Here is a 10,660-nt window from a genome sequence, read left to right on the forward strand (position 1 = left end):
GCCGCATCTCTTTCCTCTCCTCTCCTCTCCCCTCCCCTCTCTTCCCTCTTTCTCTCGGGCTTTACGAAACATGTCCTCTGCTCCGCGTCCGTCGATGCGCACCCTCAGCGCATGCGTGCGACGGCGCTTGCGGGTTTGCTGCTGCTGCTGCTTCTGCTGCGAAGGAAAAGGTTCGGAGGAGATTCGCTCACCCTGCGATGGTGAAGGCGACTGCACAGACACCAACACGCACCGCAGCACTGCATTGTTATCCACCACCACCGCCTCCTAACCCACTCTAGCATCCCTGCACGGTGCGGCTGTGCGGTGGTGTGTGCCGCGGACTGCTTCCTCTGCACTGGTATTCCTTTCTTGCCGCTACACTCACCGTCGTCATGACGACGCTCGTACTGTGCGACGGCTCGGAGGGGTCTCTGCGATCGATCGAGGTGGCGTGCGCCGGCAACGCCACCCCCTCATCGTCGATGCCATCGCAGGAAGGCTCGCTCCTACTCCTCCACGTCTGGGATGCCCCAGTGACGCGAACGAGCATCCTTCACCCCAGCGTTGGTGCCGAGGGCATGTATGCGCCTCGCCGATCGGTTAGCAGCGCTGCCGCAGCAGCTGCTCACACCTCCGCTGGTGCCGGCGAGCACGGCGGTAGCTCCATGCCGTGTGCCGACGTGCTCACCACGACGCTGCGATACATTCATTCAAACAAGTACTTGAAGAACAAACTGCACTACACAGTGGAGACGGCTTGTGCCTCGACTGTCTTCGCCCGTGACAACACCGACCACAGCGTACTCCCCGAAGCTGGCGCTGCGCCAACAGGCGGTGCCGCGGCTTTGCAGGCAGCGCACGGCAGGTCTGGGCAAGGGCAGAAGCACGCCTCTTGTTTGCCTGGCGGTGCTGTTGCGGCTCACCGTCGCTCCGATCGTCGCCCATCGCAGAGGCAAATCGACACGGCAGCGGAGATCTCTGCTGGAAACAGCAACAACACCGGCGGCGGCACAGCGCCAGAGAGACAAGAAGCCCCCGTCAGCATCCCAGAAAACGAGAAGAGAGCCATGGCGGTGGTGAAATTCGCCACCGCGCGCGCGGCGCACCACCATGTCACAGCCGTCCTTCTCGGAGTCGGTCAGCGGCAAGATGGGAAGGTGTGCACCGTCGGGGCGGTGGCGCAGGGGGTCCTTCTCGAGCTGCGCAGCCTCTACCCTCTGTACTACGTGAAAAAGGACGGTGTTAAGTGGCGCCCCGCGTTGTCGACTTCGACGACGACAGCCGCAGCGACCCCGCGTCGCTTCACGATCGTAGTGACTGTGCCCTCAGACGCACGATGGGAGTCAGCCGCGGCAGCCGAGACGAGGAGCGCCAACGAGGAGGTGGCCCCGCAAACGACTGCCTCGATCGAGACGCCGTCAGTGGCACCTCCACAGGTGCCCATGCACGTCCAGGAAACGGTAGCGGCGACGGTACAGTACCTGCAGACTCGCTGCATGCGCCTCCACTCTGCTCCGCAGGTAGAACCGATCACGTTTGCCGTGATCGCCACGTCGAGCTCGCAGGATGGCGACAGCATAACGGAACCAGATCGCAGCGAGAACAGCGGCCACGTCGCTGCTGGCCCCGGCGCTTCCGGTGGGGAAGATGGCTCGACGCGGATCAGCCCTCTTGAAGCCTACAAGCGGTATCTTGAGTCGCTCCCCTTCGTGGAATGCAAATCGATCCCCCCTGCCAATGCAGCTGCGCCTCCGTTGTTGCCGGTGAGCAGCATCAACCCTGCCGCTGTCGGTGAAGCCGATAGGATAGAGCAGCGGCAGCAGCCGGAAGATGGTGCTGCGGCGATGTGTGTTGAGGGCAGCGCTACAATGGCACCCGCGCCGCGAGGAGCAGCCTCCCCGGTGAGGGTCTGTATGCTCAAGGCCTCCAAAAAGAACCCGCTCCTCAGCCTCGATTCAGAGCCGGAAGTGGCACTCCCGCAGATTATAAAGCAGGTCGGGTCGCTGAAGCCGGAGGTGCTGGTCATGCCGAAGTCCCTGGTACCCGAGTCCCTGCAGCTGGCGCTGCTAGCCACCAGCAACCCGCACTGCATTGTGCTCCCGTTCTGAGACACAGGGATGCTTCGCTGGCGGTCGTTGGTGTGGGACTATTGTTTGCCGCGTACGTGCGTCTGGCACGTCAGGTGTTGTCGCCTGTATTTTCTTTCGTCGCTCCAACGTGTTCGTTTCGCCGCCGCGGGGCGCGTGAGCTCAAACCCCCCCTCCACACACACTCCACCACTACACAGCCGATCACACGCCCCCACCACATCGCGCCGTGCGAAGCAGCCCGAGACACGCGTTACAGCAATATGCCGACTCGGTCATCCAAGTACGGCCTCTGCCTCGAACTCTACCCACCCACCCCTCGCCTCACAGTCGCTCCTCTCAACGTGCCGGGTGGGGTACGTTGCAGTCACGTTGAGACGCTCTGCCCATCATATGGATGGCACATGCATGTTCGCTGTTGCGAGTCTCTCCAGCGCAACACTATCCAGGACATGGCCGCCGACATCAGTCACCGTGCGTTGCTCTGACCTCCCCTACGTCGTAGGCACCTGACCGTGTCACCACCAAAGGTGGTTCGCCATTTGGCAGAGATAGGGGGGCTGCCTGGCTGCCTCCCACACAGAGTGTGGATGTGCTGGACCGCGAGATACCACGCACGGAGGTGCCCTCCGTCATCCGGGTGCTGATGGCGTTGCGGGCGAAAAAGGGGGCTTCATGTAGTTAGCCCTATGTACATTCGAAGACACTGAGTGTCACGTGGCAGTCTCTGCATGGATGACCACACCACCTCTTCGCATGTGTGTGTGTGTGTGTGTGTGTGTCGCTGCTGTTCAGCACGTGGCACTCGGTTACGTTATTCGTACAGAACGAAAGAAGAATTTTTTTAAAAGGCGATGTGGCTTTGTTCTCTACCCGCTCTCCGTATCCATCCTGCGGCCGGGATGCAGGAGGGGTGGCGCGTGTCAGGTGTCTGTCTGTGCAGCACGAGCCCCCTCGAGGTGTGCCTCAGAGCTGCCTAGAGATGGAGAGCGTGTGCGAGTGTGCACCAGGCATGCATGGTTTCTTTCTGATCCAGCCCGCCATGAAGCACAGCTCATGGCCGCCTCGACCCATATACAGCCGCATGCGCATCCCTCGCGCGTGGAGGTTGTTCCACACGGTGGGGTAGGGGCGCCTTTTTTCTTTCTCCTCCAAATGCACACGCTGTCCCCCACCCCGCACTACTGCCCACGCTATACCACCTCCATATGCCACCTTCTCTCCCTCTCCCACACTCGCCCCTCCCCCCCACCACCACCACTCACCCACGCCGAGCAGCGAAGTGTTGCGACGTCTCTCTCTCTCGTTTTCGCTTTGTATTTTTTATGGTTTTTTTTTCGGTTTTTTCTTGTTTTGCGTTTTGTGTTGCTTGGTCATTCCCCATTTTGTTGTGGTTTGTCCCACGCGCGCTCTTCGCCTCCCTTCCGCGGCGTGTTGATCGGCTAACGCCGTCGCCGTGACGCCGCCGTCGCACGCACACGCACACACACACGCGCACGCGCACACGTATAAGGGAAGAAACGCTTAACTTGTTCTTTGTGGGCGCTGCCTTTTTGATTTTGCTTTATATGTTGTGGTTGCTAGTGCTCGCGTTCTGTCTTGTGGCGACTTTTTGTGTTTGTTGTGAAGACGCTCCTTGCTTGATCACACGCTCCCCTCCCTCGTCCCTCTCGCTGGCTCCCTCTCTTTATCCCCCGACGTCCGCGCGTGTTCGCCAGTGACGTCGTCTTCTAGGCACCCCTAATCTTCGCCTTGGTTGTGGGCGATTCATTTTCGCTTTCCTCCTCTTCGTGTGCGTGCGTGGGTCCGCCTTCCACACGCGGTACACAAAGGCACTCGCACACGACGGAGCCGTGTACCCAAGCGCACACATACTCGCACGCAAGGCAGGCCCCTCCCCCTCTCTCTGTATCATCACTCTCTTTCTCCGTCCCACGAACCTGGACATAAACACACACACGTGTGCACCATCAGCTCCCAGCCCCCGAGCCCTCGGTCAGTGCCTCGTCCCTGTTCCCTTCACCTTCTCCTGCTGTGTGTCGCTGTATCACCAGCAAGAAGAGGGCGAGCGGGTGGCAGAGTAGTAAGTAAAGTAGGCGGAGGCGCAGCGCTTCAACGACGGCCGCATTCTCCCCACACCCTCCTCCCTCTTTCTCCTCTTCTTTGTAGTGCATCCAAAGCAGACCATACAGTGTCGTCTATCCCAGCCCCATCTGCGCACGCACGTAGGCCCTCGTACGGAAGCCGGCACAACACTCCCTCTGCCTTTCTTTTTTTTCTCGTCTCCCTCTCTCCCCCTTCTCCCGCCTCTCTCCCGCCTCCAACCTTTGTACGCACGCTCTCTCCTCTTGTCTTGCGAGTGTCTTCCTGTGTTTAGCGTATCTTTTTTTTTTGGTTGTGGCGGTGGTGTCTACTGTTCGCCTTCCTCAACGCTCCTGTTCGCGTGTTTAGCTGCTGCTGCTGCTGCTGTTGCTTCCCGACTCGCACGCGCTATCCCGCTCTCCGTCGGACTCTCCCTCTTTTCTTCTTCCACACACACACACATATATATACAGCTCTCCCTTCTTCGTTTCACGTCCCTCTTTTCGACGGATTAGATCTTAGACTCGAACGCACCGTCACGACAACTCCAGCCGCCGCCGCCGCTGCCCTCCTCCCTCTCATATCTCTCTCCCTCCCCTTCCTTCCCCTCCCCCGACCCTCGTGGGCCACACACGCGCAGACACACAGAGAGAGAAACCCTCCAACGTCTGCCGAATCGGATATAAGGAAGAAAAGAAAGCAGCAGAGGAGCACACGTGTACGCGGCACGTCCGCTCCTGGTTGTCGTGGTTGTGGAGTCGTCTTCGCGTAGGCAGACGTGCACACGGGCAAAGGCAAACATCCAGGCACTACCGCCGCGCTCGCTCGCTCCCTCTCGTGCGTCTCTCTCCTCTTTCGTTGGCAGAGCGCCACCATCCCCCATCACCCCTTCCCCCGAAAACAAAGAGGCCAGCAGGGCAGCGACAGAAGGCGGAGAGGGGCACGCACACACGCACGCCCACACACACACAACGCACGGGCAGAAAGAAGAACCGCGCGCGTCACATTTTGTTTTTTTTTGTTTGTCTTGATTGTTTCTGAGAGGCTCGCCTCGAGCGTCCCATCAAGCGTGCTCCTCCTCAGAAAACAATACGTCTGTCTGTGTTCTGTTCGCCGCGCACCCGCCTGCAGGCTCCGCCAGTACGTATACCGCTCACCTGCTGCCTCCTCCCTCCTCCTTCTCCTCCTCCTCCTCCTCTGACATCTCTATCTTTCTCGGTTTTTGTGTGCGCGCGCGCGTTTTCTTTAAAAGGAAACAAAATCATTTTTGTATGCGCACACGGAAGTGCAACGCGTTGTTGTTGCTCTTGTTGTCATCATTGTGGTACACACACACACACCTCTTCATCCCCCTCCCCCTCCCTTCTCTTGCTTGCTTCCTCTCCTTCATTTTTTTGTTTGTTGTTTTTACTCGTAGTGCGTCACTTCTTCCTCCGATCCCACCCACCCACTCCACCTCCTCCTTCCGATTTTCTCGACGCTCTTTGGACTGAGTAGACTCTCTCCCTCTCTCTTACCCCCCCCCCCTCCTTCACTTTCAACAGCTCCTCACCGCTGCCAATCATGACGTCTGTTGCAGAATCCGTGGCACCAGGGAGTGCACTCGCGGCACTCGACCTCGACCCCGACCTCGGGTCCGCAGCAGTGGCGACGGCGACGGAAGACGCACCTGCTACGGAGGCAGCTCCACCACCAGCACCTGCTACGGTTCGGATTCACATCCCATATCAAGTCGAGTCCGGTGCCCCGCACCATTCCGACGTCTACCCGGCCTCAGCCGCAAAGACAAACGGCCACAGCAACGGGAGGTCGTCTGCAGGCGCGGCCGCTGCGACTTCAAGCGGAAAGAACGCCAGCAATGGCGCCGCTGCGGCATCCAAAGGCGCTTCGCCGTGGAAACCGCAGGGTCGATCGTCCCCGGCTTCGCGACGCGTGGCCACTGAATTGCAGGCCGCCCATAAGCACTTCTCTGCCCCCTCACCCGCTACCCGAACTCTGTCGGCGCAGCTGGAGTCGCGCGTGCACTGGACGGCAGCTCCGGTGGAAAAGCCAAAGCTGTCGCGCCGGGTGCTCGTGGGTGCCGCAGGAGATCTAACGGGCAACGGCAGCGCTATGAAGAGCAGCTGTCCTCCGCGCCAGCGCCGCACCCGCTTTCTTGACCCCTCGACATCTGCGGACGGTGCTGCAGAGACCACCATGACCGCGCCTCAACGGCAGCGCATGCAGCGGACGTCGCCAGCCCACCCGCCTGCTGCCAACGGTGCCTCCACCGTCGCTGGGCACGCGGCGTGGTATATGCACTCGATCCCAAAGCACATCCAGGCCATCCACACCTCTCCGCGGGCCCCCGCTACGGCAGAAAGCGCCTCCAACCAGCCTCATCAGCGCCACAGCGTGGTTGGTGCTGAAGCAGCATCCGCCGCATCCAAGAGCGCTGCGCTTGAACCAGTGCCTGTCTCCGCGTCCGCGTCTGCGTCTGCGACGGACGCGAGCTTCGAGCACTTGGCATCTTCTCCCTCCCATTCGTCCATCACCATCACCGTGGGTAGTCCACAGTCGCAACGCCCTGACGTCGCCCCCGCCGAGCAGTCAAAGGTGAGGGGCGACGGAGGCAACGGCGTTTCACGCGAAGTGGTCGAGGTCGCCACACCCTCGGTGCTGATCCCAGCTTTCAAAACCGCCGACACAGCGGAAAACGCGAAGGCGTCGGCCGCCTCTGACGTGCTGCAGAAGGAAGCGATCATGACCGCCGAGATACACCGCGACAAGCACATCGTTATCTCCCGCCCCTCTTCCATCATGCACGTGGCCCGCATGACTGACCTAACGCGTCCGTCAGACGCGTACAAGGTGGCGCTCCACTCGTCACGCCCGTCCAACGCACTCGCCCGCCGCTCCCGCCAGCCGCGCAAGGTGCTGAACGTGTGCCTCACAAAGTACCCTCTCATCCGTAAGATTGCGGAAGAGATGGGCTTCGAGATGGAGACAACGGAAGACGAGCTGAACGAGTACAAGTTCAACCTCTGCTGGAGCGATACAGTGCTGTCCCTCATGAGGCTCGTGCGGCTGAGAAACTGGCAACGCACCAACCACTTCCCATCCATGTATCTGCTCTGCCGCAAGGGGCACCTGAGCACGACGCTGGGGAAGATGCGCCGCAAGCTGCCCTCGCACTTCGCCTACTACCCGCGCACGTGGTCGATGCGGAGCGAGCGGATGCAGTTCACGCAGTACATGACAGCCGTCCGTCAGCGTCGCATCCTCAAGTACTTCATCTTGAAGCCGAACTCTGGCTGCCAGGGCCGCGGCATCGTCGTGGCGCGCGATCCGCTGACGGCGCTGGACGAGCACATCCTCGACAACTACATTGTGCAGGAGTACGTGCACCGCCCCCTGCTGCTGGAAGGCAAGAAGTTCGATCTCCGTGTGTACGTGCTGCTCACCTCGATTCGTCATCCGTCCATCTTTCTCTTCAACGACGGTCTCGTGCGCATCTGCACAGAGCCGTATGAGACCCCGAACGAGGAGAACGTGAAGCAAGCCTGCAAACACCTCACAAACTACGCCGTGAACAAGAAGAGCTCGGAATTCGTCTTCAACACGAATGTCGAGCACATGGACGTCGGCAACAAGCGCAACTTCGGCTTCCTCAACCGCTGGCTCGCCGAGGGCGGCCACTCGCCGGACGTCTTCTGGAACGAGGTCGGCTTTATCGTCGTCAAGACAATCCTCGCGGCGCAGCCGATCATTGCCAAGGTGTACGACTCGTGCTTTCCCACCGGCTTCAACGAGGGCTACTGCTGCTTCGAGGTACTCGGCTTCGACATCCTGATCGACAATAAGATGAAGCCGTGGCTCATGGAGGTCAATCACACCCCGTCCTTCGCCACCGAGACACCGCTGGATTACGAAATCAAGAGCAAGCTGATCTCGGAGGTATGGAGCATCATCGACTGTAAGGCCACCGATTACGAGAGGGACCGGCAGCGGGAGCGCGACGAGTTCGCGAAGCGCAATATGCCACCGTGGGCAAGCAACCACCCGCTCTACGGGAGCCAGCTCAAGAAGAATACCTCGCGCGGCGCTGGCGCCGACAACTCGGACTCACCCGACCACAGCCCCGCGGCAACGGGCCGCGCGAACGCAGAGGAGGAGATACCGCCCTACGTGCATGCCCGCCGCGACTTTGAGGACACCAAGCTGAAGAATTTCAAGCGCATCTATCCGTCTCCCAACTCAGATGTGCAGCTCGTGTATGACACGATCCAGAGCCTGGCCACACTGGAGTCCGCTAATAGCCGCCTCTACTACAACAGCACCGTCGCCGCGCCGGTGCCGGTGCCGATGTCGTCGCCGCCGCCGTCGCCGGGCGTCCGCACGAGTTCCGCGCTGCCCTCCCGCGTTCGACCACCGTTGCTGGGTCCACTGCTGACAACCTCGCGTAACGGCAGCTCTAACGGTAGCCCCAGCACGGTCCTGCCGCCTCGCACGCCGGCCACATTGATGACGCCAAACACCACCTCTGCCGCGCAGGACTCTGGTGCCGCTGACACAACAACGCCCATAGGCACAATCCCTGCCGCACTCCTCGCCACCTCCGGCCAAACCGTCACAAGTCCCTCTGTTGCCGCGAACAACGCGTCGGCGCCCGCCGCCCCTTATGTCGCGCCAACTCCCTTGACCGGTCGCGAGGGCCAGCCTGCCCCCGCCACTATCTTCAAGCTAATGGAGAAAGACATACTGCGTCACCGTCGTCGCTCATCGGACGCTCGCAGCGGTGCGGCGGCGCTGTCACACACGTCCACCACCCGCAGCAGCACCACACCGTCAGAGAGCGGCGGGACAGCGACCTCCACGCCGGCGGCCGCTAAGTCGCCTCATCCGCTGCGCGTGCACACGCCGCAGCTCTCGCCCACCCACGTTAGAAAGAACTCGTTCGCCGAAAAGACGTCGTCCTCACCGCAGAAGGCGAGCGTCAAGGCAACAGCGGCAGATGGCACGGCAGCGAACAGGGCGAAGCCGCGCGTTGCTGAGGTGCATCGCCTCGTCACCGGGAGCTCACCCACAATTATAGCCATGACAATCAACGCTATCCCGGCGAGCCCCTCGGCAAACGATGGCACGCCGGCCTCGAACGCAACTGCGATGCCGGCCAGCGAGGCCCTGCAGATGAAGCCAATGGAGACGGACAAGCCGGACGATGAGGTGGCGTCGCTGTCTTGCACCGTTGCACCGCATCCCGCGGCCAACGGTCCCATCCATATCTCCAGCCGTCCTACCCCACGACAGAAGTTGCGGACGCCTTCACCGGTGACAACGCCGAACGGGGCTGGGCGACCGCGCGCGAACAGCCACGAGCTTTCTTCCATGACGTGCAAGTCCGTCTCGCTGAGCGACAGCATGCGTGACCTTGACCTTAGCGGCGAGGCGCACTCTGGCCGGAGGTCGCAAGACTGCGAGATGCACTCTATACTTCCGCACCAAGAGCCGACCGAGGAAGAGCTGGCGCGGCTGGCAACGCTGCAGGCGATGCTGGACTACGAGGCCGCCGCCGACCCGCAGCCGGACGATGACGATGATGACTACAACCTGACTGAGTGAGAGAGCGACAGAGGGCGTCTCTCCGTCTGCGTTCGTGCGCGTGCCCAGGCGATCATCACTGCAGGATGAGTGACGAGGTTTATTGGGAAAGCTTAACGGTGATGCACACGCTCTCAGCAGAGTGCGTGTTCTTCTCTTTACGTCACGCGTGCTGCTGCCTATTGTTGTGCTTCCGTAACTCTTTGCGTGGGCGTATGCTGGTGCGGCGGTTCGAGTCGCAGCGAGCGACGCAGTATCACTACGTGAGAAACCAGAGAGGAAGCAGGTAGTGCAGCACAGCGGGCATATCTGTGTGTACGGTGCTGCTGCTCCCTCTTTCTCCCGTCCTCGATCACCACCACCCTTCCGCGCACAAACTTCTTTGTATCATTTATTTTCGTTGTTCGCAGGAACGTGTCTGTCTTGCGTCTCTCTCTCTCTCGCCCCCGCCTCAGCTGCGGGAAACCCTGCACACACACACATACACGCAGGGGAAATTTGTGTGTTTAACAATAACGGATGGGCAGCGCTGCCACTTCTCCGCGTCGTTAACGTTCGTTCTCCCTCCACCACCTTTTTTTTTTGCATGGACAAGTCGCCTGTGCGCGCTTCTTTCTGTTGTTGGTCTCATTTTCTTCTTTTGCCCTCCCTCCCCCTCACCCCTCATTGTGTAGGTGTGTGTGTGTATGTGTAGGTGGGTGGGTGGGTGGGTGCGGCGTGCGCGCTGGTGCGTCCTTTTTCTATCTCGTAATGTGTGCTTTCCTATGCTAACTGCCTGTGTGCTTATGTGTTTGTGTTGCCTTGTTTGGGGGAACCCAGTGGCCTGTGTGGCCCACGCACCTCCCCCACCTCGCCCCACCCCCGGCATCGTGAACGATAGCTGCCAGGATAGTGGAAGTCCGGTGATGATTTCAGTGGTGAGGCGGACG

At 60.6% G+C, this 10,660-nt stretch overlaps 2 protein-coding genes across 2 annotated transcripts; both read left to right on the top strand.

Moving 5' to 3' along the window:
- Window positions 1–560: 560 nt before the first annotated feature.
- Window positions 561–2,090, top strand: LINJ_11_0390 (conserved hypothetical protein; the record flags this gene model as incomplete). The annotated part of the gene is made up of 1 exon (XM_001463804.1): window positions 561–2,090. The coding sequence occupies one exon, from the start codon at window positions 561–563 to the stop codon at window positions 2,088–2,090; it is 1,530 nt and encodes a 509-aa protein (XP_001463841.1).
- A 4,356-nt stretch (window positions 2,091–6,446) lies between these two features.
- On the top strand, window positions 6,447–9,752 carry LINJ_11_0400 (tubulin-tyrsoine ligase-like protein; the record flags this gene model as incomplete). The annotated part of the gene is made up of 1 exon (XM_001463805.1): window positions 6,447–9,752. The coding sequence occupies one exon, from the start codon at window positions 6,447–6,449 to the stop codon at window positions 9,750–9,752; it is 3,306 nt and encodes a 1,101-aa protein (XP_001463842.1).
- Between the last annotated feature and the right edge of the window lie 908 nt (window positions 9,753–10,660).

The sequence above is a fragment of the Leishmania infantum genome, chromosome 11 (genome assembly GCF_000002875.2).
Source record: "Leishmania infantum JPCM5 genome chromosome 11".
Lineage (NCBI taxonomy): Eukaryota > Euglenozoa > Kinetoplastea > Trypanosomatida > Trypanosomatidae > Leishmania > Leishmania infantum.